At 37.8% G+C, this 24,164-nt stretch overlaps 1 protein-coding gene across 6 annotated transcripts in view; it reads left to right on the forward strand.

Annotated features, from left to right (window-relative positions):
* Positions 1-24,164, forward strand: part of BNIP2 (BCL2 interacting protein 2) — a 37,721-nt gene that overhangs the window by 5,775 nt on the left and 7,782 nt on the right. For 4 of the 6 annotated variants that reach the window (XM_072616512.1, XM_072616507.1, XM_072616504.1 and 1 more), the window contains exons 2-5: positions 9,514-9,620; positions 14,197-14,264; positions 15,810-15,986; positions 17,788-17,964. In XM_072616512.1, the coding sequence (XP_072472613.1) occupies positions 9,514-9,620; positions 14,197-14,264; positions 15,810-15,986; positions 17,788-17,964 (529 nt within the window). Of the gene's footprint in view, positions 1-6,974; positions 7,253-9,513; positions 9,621-14,196; positions 14,265-15,809; positions 15,987-17,787; positions 17,965-24,164 lie in introns of all 6 variants that reach the window. The other 2 variants (XM_072616515.1, XM_072616519.1) reach the window with 2 other exon arrangements.

A 24,164-nucleotide genomic window follows, 5' to 3' on the forward strand; every position in this document is an offset into this window, starting at 1 on the left:
GGGAAGGTTTGAACTGAAAGATGTTAGTTCACTTTTGGACATAATGAGTTTAATCTACAGCAGTAATGTCAAACTCAGGTAAGATAGGAACTACATTTTAATCTGATTCAGGCTGTACTTGGAGTGTTGTGAGCCATGTTTGACATGTCTGGTCTACAGGACATCCATTTCAAGATGTCCAAAGCCTTTGTTGATGCAGGACTAGAAACAGAAATAGGAAATAAGTTAGGGCTAGATAAAGAAATCTGAAGATCATCTGCCTAGAGATGATAATCCTTGGAGGCTGATGAGATTACCAAGTGAAAGAGTAAAAAAGGCAAAGGGGGCCCAGGTCAGAGCCTTGAGGGACAGGACACCTGTGATCTAAATAAAATATCCAACATAGACTGAGAAGGAGCAATCAGATAGGTAGGAGGAAAACTAGAAGAAGCAGTGTCACAATAATACAGAGAAAAGAGAATCAAGAAGAGGATGAAAGGAGAAGCTGGTGTCCAGAGACAGCCATTAGAGTTGGCAATTAAGGGATTGTTGGTAACTTCTCTCATTGGAAAGAAATTTCCATTGAATGATGAGATTAGAACACAGACTACAGAGTTGAGAATAAGAGCTTAGTTTAATAGGGGAAATCACATGAAAACTGTGTACAAACAAGATAAATTGGAGAGAGGTGATAGAGAGGGGAAGTCACTAGCATGGGAGGAGGGGTGTTGCAAGAAAGATTTGTCACAGAAAATGAGATTTTAGCTTTGACAAGAGAGGAGGAGAGAAAGTATTCCAGGCATGAGGGATAGCCAATGAAAATGCCTAAGTTGGTGAATGGGGGGAGTGTCTTCTGTGAAAAACTCTGGGGCCAGAAAGTATAAGGAGTGGGGAGTAAGGCATTTGAAAACTAGAAAGGTACAGGGATTCAGATTTTAAAGGAATTTGAATGCCAAGTGGGATTTTATATTTGATCTTGGAGGTGATAGCCAATGGAATTTTTAAATGATGTGGGGAACAATTGTTGACATGATCACATGTATTTTAGAAAGACGTTTTTGACCGCTGAATAGAGGGTGGACTGGAGTGGGGAAAGACTTGAGATGGGGAGATTAACCAGAAAACTATAGCAATATTCCAGGTGACAGGTGTTAGGACCAGATTAGTAGTGGTCGTGTCAGAGGATAAAAGGGGTGCATATACTAACAGGCTTTTATAATAATTTAGGCATGTTAGGAAGGGAGGGGTAACAGAGTGAGGAGCTGAGAATAACACCTGGGTTTTCAACCTAGATGACTGGGAGGATGGTGGTATCCTTAATAAGAGGGAAGTTTAGAAGGGGGGAGGGTTTGAGGGTGAAGATAATGAATTCAGTTTTGGATATATTGAATTAAAGATGTCTATGGGACATCCTCTTTGAGAGATATAATAGGTAGTTGGAGAGTTGAGACTTTGGGAGGTTTGTAGATAGATTAGGGTTGGCTAAGTAGATCTAAGAATCATCAGCATGTAGATTATAATTGAAACCATGGGAAGCTGATGAGATCTCCAAGTGTAATATAAATGGAGAAGAGGACCTAAGACAGACCTCTGAGGAACGCCTGGTGGTTAGTGGGTGTTACCTACAAAGATTCAACTAATAGAGACCCAGAAGGAGCAGTCAGACAAGTAGGAAGAGAGGATAGAGTAATGTCATGAAAATGTAGAGAGAAGAGGGTGATTGACAGTGTTGCCAGCTGCACAGAGATCAAAAAGGATGAAAATGAGGGGAGGACACTATTAGATTTGGCACTTATGAGAAAGATATGGGAAGAGAACTTGTAAATTTTATCCAGTGGGTTTTTTTTTTTTTAAAGGGGCAGATATGGTTAATGTTTTTTATGCAGCAGGAAAGCAGGCAGTAAAAGGGAGAGATTAGGATTAGTTAGTGGGATGATAATAGAGTCAGTCTGATGGAGAGTATGGACTGAGATCATGGGTGCTTGTAAAAGGGGTAGATTTGGCAAATCAAAGGATCAACTCTTCATTTGAGACAGTAGTGAAGAAGATAGTAGGGGGAAGGCATTTTTGAGTGATTTGAATTGAGGAGGGGAGAAAAGGGAGCTCTTGAGAATTGTCATATTTTCACAGTATCTTTCATCTATCACCTTCACTGCTTCTACTTCCCTAGTTCAGGTATTTATCACTTCCTTCTTTGACTTTCGGTAGCCTCCTAAATGGTCTTGTTTCAAGTCTCTTCTCCACTGCAGTCCATCCTCCACACAGTTGCCAAAATGATATTCCTAAAGCATTGGTCTAGCTAAGTTACTCTTCTACTTAATAAACTCCATTACCCCTAGAGTTAAAGTAAAAATCTTCTGTCATTTTGAGCCTGTCATAACCTTTCTCTATGCTATCTTTCCTGGCTTTATTATGCAGGACACTGTGGTCATACTGACTTACATAGCTGTTCCTGAATGTACTTCCTCTTGACCTTTGTCTCCTAGAATTTCTAGTTTCCTTCAGTGCTTCCCTCATATTCTACTTCTTACATGAAGCTTTTCCTGATCATCCCAGCTATTATCTTGTATATGTTTACATAGGTCGGTTTTGTTCCCTACACTAGAATGTAAGCTTGAGAGCAGTTTCATTTGTCTTTGTATGCCCGGCATGGTGTAAGAATACAAACTTCAAAAGCACTTGTTGGTAGAGGAATAATTTGTAAATATGTTAAGGTCTTACTGTGTGACCCTGGTCAATCACGTAACCTGTCAGCCTCAGCTTCTTAATTTGTAAAATAAGGATAATAATGGCATCTACCTTTCAGGGTTGTCAGGATTAAAATGAGATATTTATAAAGCACTTTGCAAACCTTACAATACCATATAAATGCTGGATATTATTACTGTAGTCTGACTTGGTCAGACCTTATCAGTGATATTAGATTTAGTTTAGTGTTACCCTTTGTGTAGATTATGGTCCATCTGGACTGGTTTTTTTGCCTCTCACACCTTTGCTCAGGCTATTCTTGTCCTTGTCCTTGAAATGTCCTCTTGGGCATTTGAATTCCTATATATTCTTGAAAACCCATTTCAAACAATGTCTCTTTCAGAAAGCCTTTCTTGATTCCCCTGGTCAGTAATGACTTCCAGTCCCATATTACCTAATGCCGTGAGTACAGTATGTACTCTGGCTATTTTTAAAGTGATGCCTTTTTTGTTTTAAAATCATGCTCATTTCCAAATATATCCCTTCCTTGCCTACTAAGTTTTCCCACGGAATAGATTTTAAAACACAAGTTCCACAAATGGATTGTGATAGTTTATTCTATATATGTAGTCCCTCACTTCTGCATAAAGGGAAGAACATTTTCTTATTTCTCTCTGAGGCCAAGCTTCATCAATTTTCCTGTTTCTTTGAATTTTTCATGTCTGTAATTTCTTAGGGCATAGTAATTTTAGTTTATATTATATACCACAATTTGTTTATCCGTTATCCATTCACTGGTACTCATCATCCTTTACAATCACAAAAAAGACTACTATGACCATTTTGGTATGTTTGAGACCTTTCTATATTTGACCTCCTTGGAGATACATGGTAAGAAGAGGGAGAAAATTGGAACACTAATGCATTGTTGGTAGAGTTGTGAATTGATCCAACCATTCTGGAGAGCATTAAGGGCTATACAAATGTTCAGACCCTTTGATCCATCAATACCACTGCTAGACCTATATCCCAAAGAGATCATTAAACAGGGGAAAGGACCCACACATACAAAAATATGGCAGCTCTTTTTGTGGTGGCAAAGAACTAGAAATTGAGAGGCTGCCCATCAATTGGGGAATGGCTGAACAAGTTGTAGTATATGAATGTTATAATACTATTGTGCTATAAGAAACAATGAGCAGATGGATTTCAGAAAAAAGATTTAATATGACCTGATGCTAAGTGAAGTGAGCAGAACCAGGAGAACATTGTACACAATAACTGCAACATTGTGTGATAATCAGCTTTGATAGACTTGGCTCCTCTCAATAATACAGTGATCTAAGACATTTCCAAAAGACTCAATGGAAAATGCTATCCACACCCAGAGAAAGAGCTATGCAGTCTGAATACAAATCAAAGCATAATATTTTCACTTTTTTTCTTTCTCATGATTTTTCCCTTTTGTTCTGACTAATGTGGAAATATTTCCACATGATTGTACATGTATAACCTACGTCAGATTGCTTGGCATCTTGGGGAGGGCGGAAGGGAAAAAAATTTAGAACTCAAAATCTTATAAAAATGAAAGTTGAAAACTTAGGATCTTTATATAGCCATTCTAAGAGTGACAGTTTCCACTCTTATCCATCTTCCCCAGTTTGCTATAGAAAGCAAAACCTCACAGTTGTGTTGGTTGCATTTCTCTTACCCATTTGGAGTCTTTCTTTTGATTACAACTTAATGTGTTTTGACCACTTAGCCATTTAAGAATGATACTTGGTCCCCTGAGCTTCCTCTTCTCCTCTTTTCCTCATCTCCTGTTACTCAGGTGCCGCCTGCCACTATCTGCTCCTTCACCTCACATAATGAAGTGGCCTTACTCCTTACCAAGGCTAACCCCTCTACCTGGTCAAACAATCCCATTCTGTCCTATCCTGTCTCCTCCAGCATGTTGCCCCCATAGTCATCTCCACTTTTTCATGTATTTTCAGTTTTTCACCATTTACTGGCCCATCCTTTGCTGCCTACAAACATTCTCATATCTCTGTTCTCCTGAAAACTCTCATTTTGATCCTTCTACCACACTAACCGGCATCCTGTATTTTTTCTGCCCCTTGTAGCTAGACTCCTTGAAAAGGCCTGCAGTAAGGGCCTCCATTTGCTCTCTTCCCACTCTTTTCTTAATCCCTTATAGTCTTGCTTCTAACCTTATCATTCCACAGTAAGTTCCCTCCCCAAAGTTGCCAGTGATATCTTAGTTGCCAGCCTCACTGTCTTCTTCTCATTCGTCATTCTTCTTAACCTCTGCAGCCTTTGACAGTGTTGTTCACCTTCTCTTACGTGACTCTTCTCTCTTGGTTTTTGGGGCAACACAATGCATTCCCCTCAGCCTCATAACCTAGGAGACATCCTCTACTCCTCACCATCTCTTATTCCCTCCTCCCATATCTAATCTGTTGCCAAGGCCTGTTGATTTCACCTTTGCAGCATCTCTTGGATGAAACCATCTCTTGGTGAAACCTTTCTCTCCCCTGACCCTGCCACCACAATAGTGTACAGGCCCTTATTACTTCATACCTGGACTGTTGCAATAGCCTACTGGTAGGTCTGCCTGCTTCAAATCTCTCCATACTTCAAAGCTGTCCTCCATTCAGCTACCAAAGTGATTTTCCCAAAGCCCAGGTCTAACCATGTTACCTTTGCTTAAAAAAAAAAGTACCAAGCAAACCAAAAAACTCCAGTGGTTCCTTGTCACCTCCAGAATCAAATATAAAATCCTCTAGAGCTCAAAACCCTTCATAACTTAGTTCCCGTTTTCCTTTTCCAGTCTTCTTACACTGTTGTCCCTGCTATATAGTCTTCTATACAGTGACACTGGCCTTCTTGCTGTTCCATGAACAAGAGATAGACATTCCATCTCAGCATGGGACATTTTCTCTGGCTGTTGTTTCAAATGTGATCCTCCTTTCTGTCTACTAACTTCCTTCACTTCCTTTAAGTCACATCAAAAATTCCATCCTTTACAGGAAGCCTTTTCCAACCTTTCCTAATTCCATTACCTTCACTTTGTTAATATTTCCTATTTATCCCATATATAGATTTCTTCAGTATGTTTATTTTCATTGTTTTCTCCCCATTTTTGCCTTTGTGACCCTAGCACCTAGTGCAATGCCTGGCACATAGTAAGCATTTAATTAATGTTGACTGTTTTTGTCCTACATATTTGTGGTAGTTTCCAAATATCTTGAACATTAGACAAAGGATTTTTAAAAAATATTATTGTTATCTTTAATTTTTATACCAGCTAAATTTCCCTTTATTTTACAGTGCCTAAATTTCCCTATTTTATATTACTTCCCTTTTGCCCTCCCAGAAAGCCATCTCATAGAACAAATAATTTTTTCAAAGATAACTGATGTAAAAATTTTATCACAGCTATTTTGTACAGTTTTATCCTCTTGCCAGACTGTAGACCACGAGAGGGGAAGGACCAGGTCTTCTCTCAGTGTTTTATTTTTAGTAAAGCACCATGCTTTACACACGAGAGGCTTAAATATTCTGCTTTGTCTAACCCATCATGTGCTGTCCGACAGAATCCATCATCTCCTTTCCCATTGCAGTCATCAGTCTGTTGTTTGTCTCCCTTTCAGTCTAGAACAAAGCTGTATTTTTTGACTCTACTTTTCTCTTTTCCCACATATTAAACCTTCTGTAGTCTAGCCTTTGACTACTACTTTGACTTCTAACCACTCTAGTAAAATTTTTCCCTTCCAGAGAATTATCTCTTGATAATTAAACAGTTTTTCTCTTGACTGCTGAATCTTGCATTTTATCTCAGTCTTCATTCTCCTTCACCTCTGCATTCTTTGACACTTGACTATACTCTTAAAGCTTATTCTCTGCTCCTGTCTTGAGACTTCTCGGTCCTTTTTGCTGGATCCTCATCCTTTTCTTATTTTTGCCCCGGAACACTGTTCTGTGCCTTCCTTTTCAATACCCACAGGCTTTAGAGAATGTAGTTAGAACCTTTTGGTGAGAGGCAGATTTTGACCTAGCATGAAGAACTTTTTAGTTAATGGTGTCCAAAAAATAGAAAGGGCTTCCTAAATACCTACTGTGTGCAATCATTGGAGATAGACAAAATAAAAACCTGTTCTTTTCTTCAAGGAATGTGCATTCTACTCAGGTGATAATATAAAACACAAATAAGTAGGGAATGATAAGTAATAACATTTATATTAAGTACTTTATAAATATTACCCTGTAAGGTAGGTGCTATCATTATCCTGATTTTTTTTTTACAGATGAGGAACTGGGCCTGGAGGAGGGAAGACCTCAAGTGAGTTGGAATGTGGCCTCAGACACTTAGTAGCTATGTGTCCCTGGGCAAGTCACTTTAACCGTTTGCCTCAGTTTTTCATCTGTCAAATAGTCTAGAGAAGAAAATAGCAAACCATTCCAATATCTTTGCCAAGAAGACTCCTAATGGAGTCATGAAGAGTCAGGAAAGACTGAAACAACTTAGTACTGCTAGCACCAGCACCACAGAAGAGGAAATAGGTTGAGAAGGTTATGTTTAGAGGTAAGAGAAAACATGGAGGTAGGAAGAATGGGGAAAAGGTTTTGCAAAGTGACCCTGGAGCAGACCCTTGCAAGAAGATAATTATATTATAAGAGACAGTGGAGGGAAGAAGTACATTTGAGGAGAGTGTCTGTGTGTCTGTGTGTGTGTAACCTTAGTGGGCTGCTGCTCCTCGCTCTGGTTTCTTCATCTCCACTGGATTCATCAAGTTATCCTCTACAGAAGCAGTATCTGGGAGGAAATCCTTAATTTATTGGATTATAAACTTAAGACATTTCTACTCTTATTCCTGTAGTGCTTTATTTATTTCTAGGCATCTCGTTTGCCTGAGCAGAGGGAGTCAAATTTTTCTCAACTACTCCCTTAATATAAATCTTCAGTGTTTACCTAAGTGAGTCATATGAACACCAGCGACCAATATGTAGTTTAACAAATCAAGTTAATCATGTTAATTTTCTTGATTGTTGCTGTCAGCATTTTCTTCTAATTTGTAATTATTTTTGAAGAAAAAAGTAGCTAGTCACAGGAGTTAAATTTATGAGTCAGTAGTACTTTGATTTCCATCAAAGCGGCTGTGTTTATACTAGCCTTCCTCCTTAGCTTCCTGTTCTTAAATCTTTTAGATGCTAATATTTCCAAGTACAGAACTCTGACTAAATTGGCCCATCTTGACTGACTAGTCTACTTCCTTATCTGAAAATTTGCTGTGAAATAGCAAAAATGTTAAATTTTGTTTTTGTCCCCTTGGGTTTTTACCAACCACAAAATAAACAAAACCCCCACCACATTAAGAAATATACTGTGGGTGTAGAACTTAAAGAAAAATCCTTTAGGTGCCTAATCCTGACACAAAGTTATAATTATGAATATTGTTTTTTGTGCTGTATAAAAATTCTAAAGAAGCCTATTTGTCCGTGTTCAGTTCAGCAAAGTTATCAAGTGCTTTCTGTGAGTGGGGCTCTCTACTTGGGTGTGAGAATACAAAAATGAATTGACAGACTTTGCCTTGAATTTTATCATAAAGTGGGAAATAGATTGGAAACAGATAAAGGTAACTGCAACCAAGGAGATGTAGTGATTAGGTGATTGTGCTCCAGAGGCCTTAATAGAGAGGACTGATAAAAGGTTTTAGAAAAAGAAAGTATAGGACTTGGAAACTGGACTTCAGAGGTTGAAGTAGAAAAGTCAGTTTTGAGTTGCTGAAGTAGGGACATCAAGAGGGTGTAGGTTTTTGAGAGAAGATGTAAGTTCTGTTGTAGACATCAGCAGGATATCCAGATGGAGAGGTTCTGGGGGTAGGCATGTTGAAATTGGAGGAATCATCTACATAAAGATGGTGATTGACACTTGATACTTTAGGGGAGGGATAAGGTCTAAAGAGAATAGAATAAACAGGGGGCAGGATAGGATGGAAGGAAATATAATTAATCTGTTATGGAAATCTTTAGCAAAACTACACATCTATAGCCTATGTTGAATTACTTGCCTTCTTGGTGGGGATGGGTGGGGAGGGAGGAAGGGAGAGAAGTTGGAACTCAAGGTTTAAGGAATGAATGTTGAGAATTGTTTTTGAATGCAACTGGGAAATAAGAAATATAGGCAATGGGATATAGAAATCTATCTTGCCCTACAAGAAAAGAGAGAAGATAAGGATTAGGGAAGGGGGGAGAGGTGTGATGGAAAGGAGAGCAGTTGGGGGAAGGGGCACGGTGTTTTGGAAGGGGAAAGATAGGGAGAAAATTTGGAACTCAGACTTGTGGAAATGAATGTTGAAAGCTAAAAATAAATAAAGGACAAAAGATGGTGATTGAAATCAGTAAAAAAGAAGTTCCTTGAGGTACAGTCACGTTTTTGTTGTATTCTCAATGCATTTAATATTCAGTTAGTCATATGAGGTGATGAGATGTCCTAAGGACAGAAAGAACCTTGGGAGTTGTCTACATTTATGGGGTGCAAAGACAAAGAGAAACCAGTGAAGGGCATTGGAATACTAAGAAAACCAACAAAAAACATCATGGAACCCCAAATAGAAGAAAACTTCCAAATGATTGATATTACTTTTGTAGGTTGGAGTTGGTAAATATGAATCTTTTCTCCTGAATAACTTGCTGTGATGGTCATATCTTGACACATTAGAGATAACCTATTTTTAAGAATTCATTTTTAAGTAGGTGAAAACATTTTAACAGACAGAAGGGGAGAATAGAGAAGAAATGAACTGATTATCCTAACAATAAAATCTTTGTCTTGCTCTATCGTAGGTCAGTGGTTCTCTGGATTACCAGGAATTTGTGGTTGATATTGAAGCCAGGCTAAGGATGGAAGGTGTGGAACTTAAGGAAGAATGGCAAGATGAAGACTTCCCAATGTAAGCAGTGCTTCACGATAAAAAGGAAATTTTTAAACCATTGTTAAAGCATGACCTCTGGCTTAAAAATTAACTTGATAATAGATGTTGAATTCTTTAAAATATAACTTATTTTTAGTTTTCAACATTTCCACAAGGTTTTGAATTCCAAATTTTCTCCGTATCTCTCACCCTCCCCCAGGACAATGTGCACCCCAACCATTCCTTTCCCCAAACTGTCCTCCCTTCTATCACCACCCCCTTCTCCCCTCCCACTCTCTTCTATTTTTCTGTATTTTCCTATAGGGCAAGATAGATTTACATATCCATTGCCTATACATTGGATAGCAAGTTGGATGCAAAAACAGTTTAACATTCATCTTTAAAGCATTGAGTTCCACATTCCCTCCCTCCCTTCACCCCCTCATTGAGAGAGCAAGCAAGTTGATATAGGTCATACATGTGTAGCCATTCACAACACTTCCATAATAGTCATGTTGTGAAAGACTAACCATATTTCTCTCAATCCTAGCCTGCATTTATTCTGTTCTCTTCCTTGACCTGTCCCACCACAATAGTGTTTCTTCTGATTATCCCTTCCCTTAGTTTGCCATGTTTCTATTATTCTCCCTCTCCTTTCCCTTTCTCTATTGCCTTCCTGCAGGGTAAGAGAAATTTCCATACCTAACTGATGTGTGTTATTCCCTCCTTAAGCCAAATCTGATGATTGTAAGGCTCACTTATTCCCTCTCACCACCCCCCTCCATTGTAAAAACTCTTTCTTGCCTCTTTTATGTGAGGTAATTTACTGCATTCTACCTTTCCCTTTCTTTTTCTCCCAGTACATTTCTCTCAGCACTTAAATTTTATTTTTTAGCTATCCTCCCTTCATATTCAGCTCACCCTGTGCCGTGTGTGTGTGTGCGCGCGCACACGTGCGTGCGTGTGTGTGCTGAGAAAGGTCTCATGAATTACAAATATCATCTTTCCATGTAGGAATGTAAACAGTTCAACTTTAGTGAGTTCCTTAAGGCTTCTCTTTCCTGTTTACCTTTTCATGTTTTTCTTCATTCTTGTATTTGAAGGTTGAATTTTCTATTCAGCTCTGGTCTTATGTTCATTTATTTTTAGCTTTCACCATTCATTTCCACAAAATTTTGAGTTCCAAATTCTCTCCCCATCTCTCTCCTTTCCCCACCCCAAAATACCGTGCTTTCTGATTACCCTTTCCCCCAATCTGCCCTCCCTTCTGTCACACCCCTCCCTTCCCTTATCCCCATCTTCTATCTTTTCTTGTATGGCAAGATAGATTTCTTATACCCCATTACCTGTATTTCTTATTTCCCCAGTTGTATGCAAAAACAATTCTCAACATTCATTCCTAAAATTTCGAGTTCCAACTTGTCTATCTTCCTCCCTCCCCACCCATCCTCACTGAGAAGGCAAGCAATTCACTATAGGCTATATATGTGTAGTTTTGCAAAAGACTTCCATAATAGTCATGTTGTGTAAGACTATTTCCCTCCATCCTATCCTGCCCCCCATTTCTTCTATTCTCGCTTTTGACCTTGTCCCTCCCCAAAAGTATTTACTTCTAATTACTCCCTCCTCCTATTTCTCTTCTATCATTCCCCCCCACTGCACTTATCCCCTTTTCCCCTATTTTCCTGTAGTGTAAGATAGATTTTCATACCGAATTGAGTGTACATGTTATTCCTTCCTTAGGCCAAATGAGAGTAAGCTTCACTTTTTCCTTCTCACCTCCCCCCTTTTCCCCTCCATTGAAAAAGTTTTTTCTTGCCTCTTTTATGAGAGATAATTTGTCTCATTCTATTTCTCCCTTTCTCCTCCCAATATATTCTTTTCTTATCCCTTAAGTTTATTTTTTTAGATATCATCCCTTCCTATTCAACTCATCCTGTGCTCTCTGTCTATAGAAATATAGGTATAGATATAAATCTATATATAGATATATATGTGTATAATCCCTCCAACTACCCAAATACTGAGAAAAGTTTCAAGAGTTACAAATCTTATCTTTCCATGTAGGAATGTAAACAGTTCAACTTTAGTAAGTCCATTATAATTTCTCTTTCCTGCTTACCTTTTTGTGCTTCTCTTAATTCTTGTGTTTGAAAGTCAAATTTTCTATTCAGCTCTGGTCTTTTCATCAAGAATGCTTGAAAGTCTTTTTCATTGAAATCCCATTTTTCTCCCTGAAACTATTATACTCAGTTTTCCTGGGTAGGTGATTCTTGGATTTAATCCTAGCTCTTTTGACCTCTGGAATATCATAATCCAAGTCCTCTGATCCCTTAGCGTAGAAGCTGCTAAATCCTATGTTATCCTGATTGTTTCCACAATACTTGAATTGTTTCTTTCTGGATGCTTGTAATATTTTCTCCTTGACCTGAGAACTCTGGAATTTAGCTACAATATTAATACTAGTTTTCCTTTTGGGATCTCTCTCAAGAGGAGATCAGTGGATTCTTTCAATATCTATTTTCCCCCTCTGGTTCTAGAACCTCAGGGCAATTTTCCTTGATAATTTCTTGAAAGATGATGTCTAGGTTCTTTTTTTTGATCCAGGTTTTCAGGTAGTTCAATAATTTTTAAATTATCTCTCCTAGATCTATTTTCCAGGTCACTTGTTTTTCCAGTGAGATTTCACATTGTCTTCTATTTTTTCATTCTTTTGGTTTTGTTTTATAATTTCTTGATTTTTCATGAAGTCAATTAGCTTCTATTATTTCCTACATTCTAATTTTGAGTGAGCTTTTGAACCTCCTTTTCCATTTGACCAATTCTCTTTTTTAAGGCATTCTTCTCAATGACTTTTTGGACCTCTTTTGCTATTTGAGTTAGTCTATTTTTAAAGGTGTTATTTTCTTTAGCATTTGTTTGGGGTTTCTTTTAGCAAACTGTTAGCTTATTTTTCATAATTTTTTTGCATCACTCTGATTTATCTTCCCAGTTTTCCTTCTATTCCTCTTACTTGATTTTTAAGATTCTTTTTGAGCTCTTCCATAGCCTGAGACCATTTCATGTTTTTCTGAGGCTTTTAATGTAGGAACCTTGACCTTGCTGTTTTCCTCAGGTTGTATGCTTTAATCTTCCTCATCATAAGAGAATACCTTTTCACCAAGAAAGCAGCTTTCCATAGTCTTATTTTTTTTTCCCCCTTTTTGGTCATTTTCTCCGCTAGTTACTTGACTTTTGAGCTCTTTCTTAAGTAGAGGGTGTACTGCCCCACGTTTCAGGGGTTTCATGTAGCTATTTTCAGAGATACGTCTTGGAACCGGTAAATTCTCAGTTCTTCTGAAGTGATATGATCAAAGGACAGGTGTTTACTCCTTCCCTGGCATGCAATCTGGTGTGTGAGCAACCACAAGCACTCTTTTCTGCCCTGGAACTGTGAGTAGGATTTCCTCTTCACAGTTTCCACCAGCTCTGCCACACGAGTATTTCTTCTCACCTCAGAACCACCACCAAGGACTGTGACCCAGATCGAGCATTTAATTTCCCCACTGTCTATAGGTTGAGAGCTCCAGAAGCAACCACTGCTGTAGCAGTGGCTGCCACTGGGGCTGGGGCAGGCCCGACCATGTTCCTTTCTCAACTGTATGAGATCTTTCCTACTGACTTTTGAAGTTGTCTTTGGTGTTTGTGGGTCGAGAAGTCTAGAAACTGCAGCAGCTACCAACATTTCAGTCCCCTCGTGCCTAGTCCAGCTCCATCCACACTGGTGTGACCTATGCCAAACTGCACTCTGCTCCCATCCTGGTGCAATAGACCCTTCCTGTCAGCCTTCCAGATTGTTTTGGGTTGGAAATTTGTTTCATTCTGTCATTTTGTGACTTCTGCTGCTCTGGAATTGGATTAGAGTCACTTTTTACAGTCATTTTGAGAGGTTGCGTGGGGAGTTCTCAGGTAAGTCTCTGCTTCTGCTCTGCCATCTTGGCTCCACCTCCCCAAATGTTGAATTTCTTTAGGTAGGATTTGCAAGGAAGGCATCCTGTGACTTTTGTTTTTAGGAGGCAAGGGATACTTAATTGATTTTAATAAGTACTTGCATGGGCCATCTCATTTGTGGTAGAAACAAGGTGTTAGTGCCTCATAGTTTACAATGTACTGTTACATGTATTATGACCTTACAGCAGTATGTTTCAGATGTCACTATCCCTATTTTATAGGTGAGGAAATGAACACTGAGAAATTATATGCTTAAGGTAAACCAGAACTGGAACTTGGGCCTTGTGACTGTTAATACAGTGTTTATGCTCATATTTATGTAAAATTCCACACTCAGTACAGTGTTTATTCCACTTTGCTGTAGCTGTCTGCTTATTGTGAATGGTTTATTGCTATTGGTGAAAAATAATATTTCCCCTCAGCCATTTTTCTAATCAGATGTATGATTCATTTAACCTCTGATAATTTCAACTAAATTTTCTTTTCAATCTGGCTAAATTTACAGTAAAACTCAATCCACATTATATATAACCTTTGCTTAGTTTCACAGTCATTTTTATTTCAATAAGCCACTTTATGTGCTCCCTTGTGATTGAGAAAAGGGTATGGTATCTGTGTCTTCCAGACCCTTACCAGAGGATGACAGCATTGAAGCAGATATATTAACTGTGTCAGGACCAGAAGACCAGCCAGGTAAGTATCTGGGGATTTATGTGAAATTCCCTACTCACCTCATTTTCCCTAAGAGAAAGGGCTCAGTTTACATAGTTCAATCCAATAAGCACTAGTTAAGTCTTTGGTGTGCTTAGCACAGTACCATGTCCTGGAATTCCAAAGGCATAATGAGAAACAGACTCTGCCTTCAAGGAGCTTCACTACTGGGATCTACATAAAAACCCATAAGCATATGTGAGATGAGGAAAGGCTGTCTCTAATGGAACAGGTGACACCTGAACCAAGTGGTTGTAAGCATTCTCAGAGGTGGAAGGGAAGAGAAGGCATGGAAGACAGTCTGTGCAAAAGCATTAAAGTGGGGTCTAGGATACAGTTCAGGGAAACAGTTGTTAAGCCAGTACAATGTGAAATGAGAAAAAGCCATTGGGTTTAAAAGTTAACAAACCATTGCTGCACTGGAGAGAGGATCTATATTACAGGTTGATAAAGAAGTAGAGGCGCTGTAGTATAATTTTCTTAATGGACTTTGGGCTATAAAAGGGAGGGACAGGGATGGGGAATACTGACTTGAGGGGATGGTAGTCTCAAGTGAAAGGTTCATTTTTAAGATGTGGGAGGGGTAGAACCTGAGAATACTTGGAAAGAGCCAGGAGATGGGGAGAGATTGAAGACGAAGGGATGATTAAAGGACGAGTTTTTAGAGGAGATTTGAGAGGTGGAGGGGTGCAAAGATAAAGGGCTCAAATGCAGAAGGTTTGGCTTTGGTGAAAAGATTTCAGGAGAGCCACCAAGTTCTGGTTTGGGTAATACAGATTGAATGTATGCCAGAATAGGAGAGGTAGCTGAGTGGTGGCAATAGAGAGTATGTCCAAGTGTTAGCACAGAGTAGACCCCCTCTTAGATGAAACTTTGGCAGCAATTTATGTCTTCTCCTCGATGGAGAATGATGTTCAGACTGGAAAGGACAGGAGAAAAGAGGGTAAAGGTTGTTGATAACTAAGTAAGGAGTATAGTACCTAATTGCCTTTGAACCAGCCTCCTTGGGTACTGAAAGAACTGTCAGGTGAGGTTTCTCAAACATTCCATGAAAGATAATGAAGAATGATAGAGGTCCCTTAGTGCTTTTATTTGTTGTTCAATCATGTCAGTCAACTCTCCATGACTTGAGGTTTTCTTGGCAAAGATACTTGAGTGGTTCCTTTTTCAGCTCACTTTACAGATGAGAAAACTGAGGCAAACAGAGTTAAGTGATATATCTAGAGAATCATGGTTACACAGCTAGTTAAGTGTCTGAGGCCACATTTGAATTCAGAAAGAAGAAATCCAACATAGCAACAAAAATCTTATTGGTTTCTTATATTGACAACTAAGGGATAAAGTTAAGGGTTCATCATTGTATAAAAACAGTAATGAAAAACATTTAACACTCTTAGTATACTATAACTTTCGACCAACAGTTTTTTTTTTTTTTAATGAAGCAGTAAAGTATGAACTCATATTCTCCATTACGAGCATCTAAGTTAACATTAATAGTACTTTGCATTTTCATTTTTTTTTTTGCAGGTCCACTAGAAGTAAATGGAAATAAAGTAAGAAAAAAATTAATGGCTCCAGACATTAGCTTAACACTGGATCGGAGTGATGGTTCCATTTTGTCAGATGATTTGGATGAAAGTGGAGAGATTGACTTGGATGGTTTAGATACTCCATCTGAGAACAGTAATGAGTTTGAATGGGAAGGTAAGTATTTTATTATTTTATATTGTATAACTAATGAAGTAATTAAGAAAATTAAAAGGTAAATTTATACACCACATACATTTCCACCACTTTTTGGTTAAGATATATTTTAAAAATAATTTTTTTCCCTTGAATATGCATATCTCTGTACCTCTATATTTGGTTTGCCAAAAGCCATTTTGGCTGCTGCTTAATAATAGAAAATTTTGGGGACATAAAATATTAACGCATTAGAAATTTTATTGCATTTGGCCTAAGTGGCCTCATTTTTACTTGTAGAATATTGTGTGTTTGTTTTCTCATGACTGGTCATTTTTATACTTAACAATGGAGTTTGCCCTTTTGGAGAGGTTGGTGTGTTGAAATAATTGATTTTTTTTCCCCCGGTTGATCTTGACAGGTGAGCCAGCTAAGAGGCTTGGAGGTTCATGCTTTAGTGTAACTGATATAAAGTGGTCAAAATTGCAACCCTCTGAAACAACCCCAGTTCGTTTGAGTTGATATCAAAATAGGAGGTCTGTGAAAGGGGCTTTCTTTAGGGAAGATTGGTTGGATAGATTATTGCCTGGGGGGAGAGGGAAACACCGGTAGACTTCTTGATCCTTTGAATCTCATATTAAATTTCATATAACCAAAGAAATTCACTATGTGCTGTTTGATGGCTTTCTTTACACCAGTTAACTTCCATGGGTTACTACCTTCTTGTGTAAAAATAAAAATCTTATAAATGTAGTTTTTTGCTGTGTGTATGGGAGGGGGAGAGAGATCATGCTATTGTGTAGCAAAAAAAAAAAAAAAAAAAGGATTTTAGATCTTTTTGGTAGAGAAAAAACACTTGTCATGTACTGACAGAAATTCAGTTAAATCTGTGTGGCCTTGAACCTGCTGATTTTCACATTTGCTACTTGGTTCAGGAAGTATTCCCGTTTGCAGTATTTTACAAAGATGCTGAAACAGGTTTCTGCCTATTTGTTTTGTCTTTTCTTCCTTTTAATGCTGCTGCATTCATTTCCTGGAAGGATATTTTCCGTTAACAACTTTGTCTTGGAAACACAACTAACACGCAGTAGGTTTTTCCTTTCTACCCTTCCCCTTCTCAACCTGCTCAATTTTTTTGGTAAGGACTATGATACTAAAATTTTAAAAATCACTACTTTATTAAAAAAATCAACCAAAATGTAATTGAGAAACATAAATTTCATTGAATGATTGGTGCTTGTGCTCTGGTTAATGTAATTTTAAATAGATTTATTTGCATGTGTATTTCAGAATATCATTAATGTGTTAATTGCTGCTTTCCCATAAACCTGTGATCAGATGAGAAATAATCACGTTAACCACTTTTCATCTAATGGATAAACATTTGGGGAATAATTTGCGTGATCTAAAAAAAAGGAAATTGGCTGTCGATCATTTTGAGTAACTTTTTCCCCTGTGACTAGAACCTGTCAAACTAACGGAGGACCAATACTAATAAAAAATGTTGGTGCTCGTTGTAGTTTTCTCTATTCTTACTAAGCTTGTGGGCATGCATCACACTCTGAATAGAGACTACAAAGAATAATAACAGTACACTTAGGAAATGGTGACCTCTAAAAGAAAAACATGAAATCAGATCAAATCAAAACCCACATTTTAAATGAGCATATTCTGCAACTGAGTTAAACTTAAAGTTTCTGCAGATTGTATTATAAAGAATTTATCCAAGTAATCCGAATAGATAGTAAAGTGGTTAACCTATAAATTGATTGTTATTATTGCAAAAATAAAAATTTATGTATCAATAAATTTACTTTGGCAGATGATCTTCCAAAACCCAAAACTACTGAAGTAATTAGAAAAGGATCGATTACTGAATACGCAGCAGCAGAGGAAAAGGAAGATGGACGACGCTGGCGTATGTTCAGAATCGGAGAACAGGATCACAGGGTTGACATGAAGGCAATTGAACCCTACAAAAAAGTTATCAGTCATGGAGGTAAGGGTTAATAAAGGTCATTAAACATTGATGTATTAGAGATTCAAATGTAGACAGCCTAAATATGATCTCAAAGAATAGTAGGTTTTCATATGTCATTAGTATAGAGAACAGAATCTAGTAACATTGAAATAGATTTTTAAAAAATTATTGTTTATTTTTGGTCTTTTTGGTTTTTGTTTCCATTTTGATGTCCAGATTCTCTCCCTTTGCTCACTGAGAAGGCAAGCAGTGTAATGTTATGTATATGATAGCATGCAAAAGATTTCTGCATTAGCTCTGTCACCAAAAGAAGTGAAGAAATTATACTTCATTTTGCACTCAGTCCCTTTCTCTCTCTGGAGATGGATAGCATCTCTCATCAAGTCCTTTGGAATTGTCTGGGATCCTTGTAATGATCAGAGTAGTGAAGTCTTCCTCAGCTCATCATCATTGCATCGTTGTCGTTACTGCGTACGTTGATTTCCTGGTTCTGTTCACTTCACTCTGCATCAGTTCTTACAGGCCTTCCCAGGTTTTTTCTGAAACATCCCCCTCATTATTTCTTAAAACACATACAGTTGTTATATATGCAGTTATATGCCACAGCTAGTTTAGCCATTTCTCAGCTGATGGGCATCCCCTCTATTGCCAGTTCTTTCCACCAAAAAGAACTGCTGTGAGTATTTTGTACACATAGGTCCTTTTCTTATTGCTATGTAGTAGTATTATTACTGTGATCTTTCTTAGCTACAGACCTAGTAGTGACACTGCTGGCTCAGGGTATGCACCATTTTATAGCCTTGTGAGCATCATTCCAGATTGTTCTCCAGCTCACAATGGTTGGAACAGTTCATAATTGCACCAGGAACACTTTATCCCAATTTTCACACCTCCCTTCTAGCATCCGTCATTTCTGATATGTATGAGATGGTGCGTCAGAGTTGTTTTAATGTGTATTTCTCTCATGAGTAGTGATGGAGGGCAATTTTTTCATGTGACTGGATAGCTTTGATTTCTTCTGAAAACTGCCTGTTCATATCCTTTGACTATCAGTTGGGGAATGGCTCTTATTTTTATTGATTTGACTGTTCCCTATATATTTGAGAATGAGGTCTTTATCAAAGAAACTTGCTATGAGTTTGTTTTATATTAGTAGTTTCCTGATTATTTTTTAATTAGGTCTGTTTTTGCTTTTGCTTTGTCTAAGATTGTGGTCGCTGCTTCTGCCTTTTTCACTTTAGCTGAAGCATAATAGGTTCTGTTCCATCTCCTTTAACTTTGTGGGTATATCTATTGCAAATGTGTCTCTATTAAATATATTGTTGGATTCTGGTTTCTGATCCATTCTGCTATTTAATTCTGTGTTATGAGTCAGTTTCTTTCACATTCACATATGATTACTATTTCCCTCCATTCTATTTTCTTTTGTTTATTCTCTTTTTACCCTGTCCTTCCTCAGAAAAATCTGTTTTACTTTTAACCCTTTCCTCCCTTAATCTGCCCTCCTTTTAATCTATGTTCTTTACTCTTTGAATCAGTTCTGCTGAGATTCAAGCATTACCTACTACCCTTCCCCCTCCATTTTCCCCTTCACCCTAAAAGCTCTTCCTTACGTGCCTCTTTTATGTGAGAACTTTCCCCATTTTCTCTCCCTTGCCCCGTTCCCAATCCTTTCAGTGCATCCCTCTTTCTTAACTCCTCAATTTTTTTTTTTAAGTTCTTCCTGACATAATCAACTCACAACCATGGGCCCTCTGAGGACTTTTGACTGCTCTACTAATGATAAAGTTCCTAGGAATTAAATGTATTTTGCCATATAAGAAAGTAAGCAGTTTAAATTTATTGAGTTCCTTCTGATTTCTCTTTCTGTTTACCTTTTATGCTTTTCTTGATTCTTGTATTTGAGGTTTAAATTTTCTATTCAGCTGTGGGCTTTTTTTATCAGGAATGCTTAAAAGTCTGCTATGTCATTAAATATTCTTTTTTTCCCTTGAAGGATTATACTCAGTTTGTTGGGTAGGTTATTCATGGCTGTAATCCTGGCTCCATTGCTGTCTGGAATATCATATTCCAAGCCCTCTGTTCCATTAATGTGGAAGCCACTAAGTCTTGTGTGATCCTGACTGTGACTCTACAATATTTGAATTCTTTCTGACTGCTTGCAGTATTTTCTCCTTTTCCTGGATGCTGATGTCCTCTTCAAGGACTAAGGACAAACCGCACACGCTGAATTGGGTTAGAATATTGCTGAAAGTTTTCATGTTTGAATCTCAAGACATGATTGGTAGATTTTTTCAGTTTCTAGTTTACCTTCCAGGTCTAAGATATCAAGGCAATTTTCCTTTATAGTTTCTTGAAATGTGATGTCCAGGCTCTTTTTATGGCTTTCAGATAGTCTGATAATTCCTCAGTTATCTCACCTTGATCCACTTTCCAGTTCCGTTGTTTCTTAAGTACTTTGCATTTTCTTTTTTTTTTCATTTTTTTGACTTTGTTTTATTTTGTTTCTTGATGTCTCAAAGCTTTCACTTGCTTACTTCTAATGTTTAAGGAATTATTTCCTTCAATGAGTTTTTGTACCTCCTTCCATTTGGTCAGTTCTGCTTTTTAAGAAATTTTTTTCTGCAGTGAATTTTAAGGTGTTACTTTCTTTAGCATTTTTTTGTACCTTATATATACCAAGCTTTTCCTCTTTTCATAATTTTCTTGCATCACTCTCATTTTTTCCTAAATTTTCCTCTACCAGTCATCTTTCTTTAGCTCTTCAAAAGAATTTTTGTTGAGCTCATATCCAATTAACTTTTTTTTTCTTTGTGGCTGTAGTTGTAGCTGTTTTCATGTTCAGTTTGTGTCTTGGTTTTCTCTGACACTTTTTATGGTCAGATTCTTTTTTGTTGTTTGCTCATTTTCCCTGCCTATTTCTTGACTTTGAATTTTATGTTAAAGTTGGGCTCTATTCACCCAGGGGTGAGGAGTCACTGTCTCAGGCTTTTTCTTCTGCTATTTTCAGAGCTAGTTCTGGCAGTTTCTTAAGTTTTCGTTGCTTCCAAGGAGAGGTGTGGTCGCTGGTGTCCTGGTCTTTACCTAGGAAGGGTCCTTGCTCTCTTGCAAGCATTACTACTTCTCTTGACCCTGAAACTGTGGCCAGGGCAGGTGATCTCTTGTTACGGAGCACAAACTCTCCTCTGTTTTGGAACTGCAACCCAGAACTGCTTATGGGCATTAGAGGTGCCAGTCAGCACCAGCTGTACCCACTATTAGTTAAAGGTCCCTTGTAACCTCTTTCATACCAGTTGTCCAACCCCCCTGTACCCTGCCCTTACCAAGGCCTCTGGGCTGAAAACTCTGAAGTTCCTGCAGGCCACCTCTAAAGCCCAACATTAGTGCTGTGGCCATGTGCACCTCAGGCCAAACCCTACTATATCATCAACCTCTCCTCCTGAACCCCTAAGTTGTTTTAGGTTGGAAAAATATCTCATCCTGAGTTTGTTGGCTTGGCCACTCCAAAACTTGATTCAGGGTATTATGTTAAAGTAGTTTAAAGAGGAATATTGGGAGAGTTCACCTGGGTTATTGTCACTCTATCTTCTCTGATTATGGTTTTTACTTTTCCCTAAAGCCCTGGATTTACAACTCAACTGTTACAGAACAGAAACAAAATCTGTTCAGCATGTTCATTCAGAAAATACTGATTTTAGTATCTAGGATATAGTGGGGGGAATAGGCAGAGAGAAATAAGACATAACACACAGAGACTGGTATAATAGAAGAGACAGATCGGTAACTTAAATTCAAGGAAGCATGTGATAAGGACTGTAAAAGTGACACAATTCAGCACAATTTAAAGATAAGAGAGCTGACTTCTCCCTACCTTGAGACAGGATATGTAGAAAAAACTTCATTGAGGAAGTATCATTTGAGGTATGTTTTGAAGTCTGGTTAAAATTTAGGAAGTGAGAATAAATCAGGATGATACGAAGAGGAAGGCATCATAGGCAAAGGAAATAACATTAGCAAAGGTGTAAAAATAAGAAAATGTAATCCATTTACCTAGTTTATCGATAGGAGGGTGGTAGAAGATTGTGCTGGAAAGGCAGTTTGGGGATGAGGCATGTCTGGGGTGCCAAGATGAAGAGTTAAGTTTTATGAGAATAATCACATAATGGGGGCATGTGATTGGCATCCATGGGGGAGAACAAATGCTAAAGAAGGCATAGGGTGAGTAAAATAGCAGTCTGGATAAACATTTCAAAATGACACATTTTTAAAATTCAGGGGTCCTTTTCACTGCGTTTGTTGTTATCCTCCTCCCCTTTCCCCCATTCAGTGTGTCAATGTTCTGAGATCTTTTTTAGGGACATTGGGGGTGGTGGTGATGAGGGGAAAGGGCATTCCAGTGAGAACAGAAACAAACGGTGGAAAGCTAAGGAATATGGTCAGGAATGTGTTCTTGCCAGACTGAAGGGAAGGTAGTAGAAGGAGGTACAGGGAGAAAGGATACAGTGGCCTGAATGGGTCTAAAAGCCGTTTGAGATCTTTTTAGGCAAGAGAAAATAGATAAAACTTACTCTTCCTAGACAATATAGGAAAAATGTCTTTTCCAGGAGTTTGGTTAGGAGTTTGTTACAGTACGAGTTAATTAGGGTCTGAACTAGGAATGATAAGGAAAGCTATAGATGATATCATATGTAAAGGAAGAATTTAAAAGCTTCCTTTGTCAACTCTAGGTAGATCCAGTGACTTGAATGAAGCTTAGCAGCTCCACTGCCATTCATTAAACTATATGGCTAAGCATCATGTAATACCAATAACAAATAACAGCCAAAGCATATAGAAAATTGTGAGGAGAGGATGGAGGCTCTTAGAAAGCTATTCAGCTCATCCACGAATGAGGTTACAGTGTTCTGAGCTTGGGTGATGGCAGAGTGGAAAGTGGTGACAGTTTGATGTGCTTGGTCTCTTCCTCTTCCTCTCCGAGCATAGCAGTAAGCCAAAGAGATTAAAGTACTCTAGGAAAAATCCTTCATATGTAGTCATTTTATTGGATTTGTTCACCATTTAGTGCAGCTTCTTTTGCTCTGTAGGCCTCATCTCTGAAAGCAAATCACTTGAATATGTTTTAAGTCACATTTTTCTACTTAATTAGATCTTTTGCAAATGCTAAAAATTGGATAATATGGATCAAAAAGTTGAGAAAATGTTGATGTAAGCAGTTTCTTCATGAGAAGCAAGTTTTAACCTGTGGGGTTTTTTTAAGCTTCTCTTTTAGAAAGGGCCTTTTATTTCATTTTTCAGAAGAGAAAAGAAGAAACTAAGCAACATTAACAATATCCTACCTGGCTATCCTGCTTAATCTTTTTGTTTCATTAAAGTTTTAAAAAAAATTGTGGTCCCAGTATACAGAGTTCATTCTGAACATGGAAACTCTTTCATGTTAAAACTGCACAAATGAAACTTAAACTAAAACGAGTTACACTTTTTAGACTTGGGTTCACAGTGCCTAGTTGTGAATCCTCCATCATCGACACTTCGGAGCCTTTCCTTGTTGATAAAAGTGGGGATAATACTTTGTCTGCTGGTGTCACACGATTATTGTAAAGAGAGTGTAAAACTACATTAATGGTGAATTATCTGAATATCAACTCCTGTTAGGATTTTTTTTAAAACATCATTAGACCATGAGCTTCTGTAAGGCAGAGACTTTCCTTTGTGTTCCTATCACTTCAGCACAATTACTGGCCCAGAGCCACTTAACTGACTTATGTCAGGAATTTGTTCTTATACAACTAAACATGCAGAGAGAGAGAGAGAGAGAGAGAGAGGTGGACAGGGAGCCTTCACTTCCCTCCTTTCTTTGCAGAGGTAGAGGATACTGGGTCTGGGGAATGTATCAGATACTCTCAGATTCATTCAGTATTTTGAATGAATATTCAAGTGAATTCAATTTGAATGAATATCACTTCAATATTCAATATTTAATTTTCTCAAAATGCTTCTCTTTTTAAAAATCCCTTGTTACAAAGCTTTCTAGGGAGGAGAAGGAAAGGATATATAATTGGAAATTGAGATAATTGGAATAAAAGTGTTAATAAAAATTTTAAAAATCAAAATATTAAATAATCTATGATATACATTTTTCTTTTTTCTACTTCATATGGTAGTATTTACTTCAAGTAGTACTTCATTCCTTTGTTAAACTTCAAATATTCTTGCAAAAG

Source organism: Notamacropus eugenii, chromosome 1, assembly GCF_028372415.1.
Source record: "Notamacropus eugenii isolate mMacEug1 chromosome 1, mMacEug1.pri_v2, whole genome shotgun sequence".
NCBI lineage: Eukaryota > Metazoa > Chordata > Mammalia > Diprotodontia > Macropodidae > Notamacropus > Notamacropus eugenii.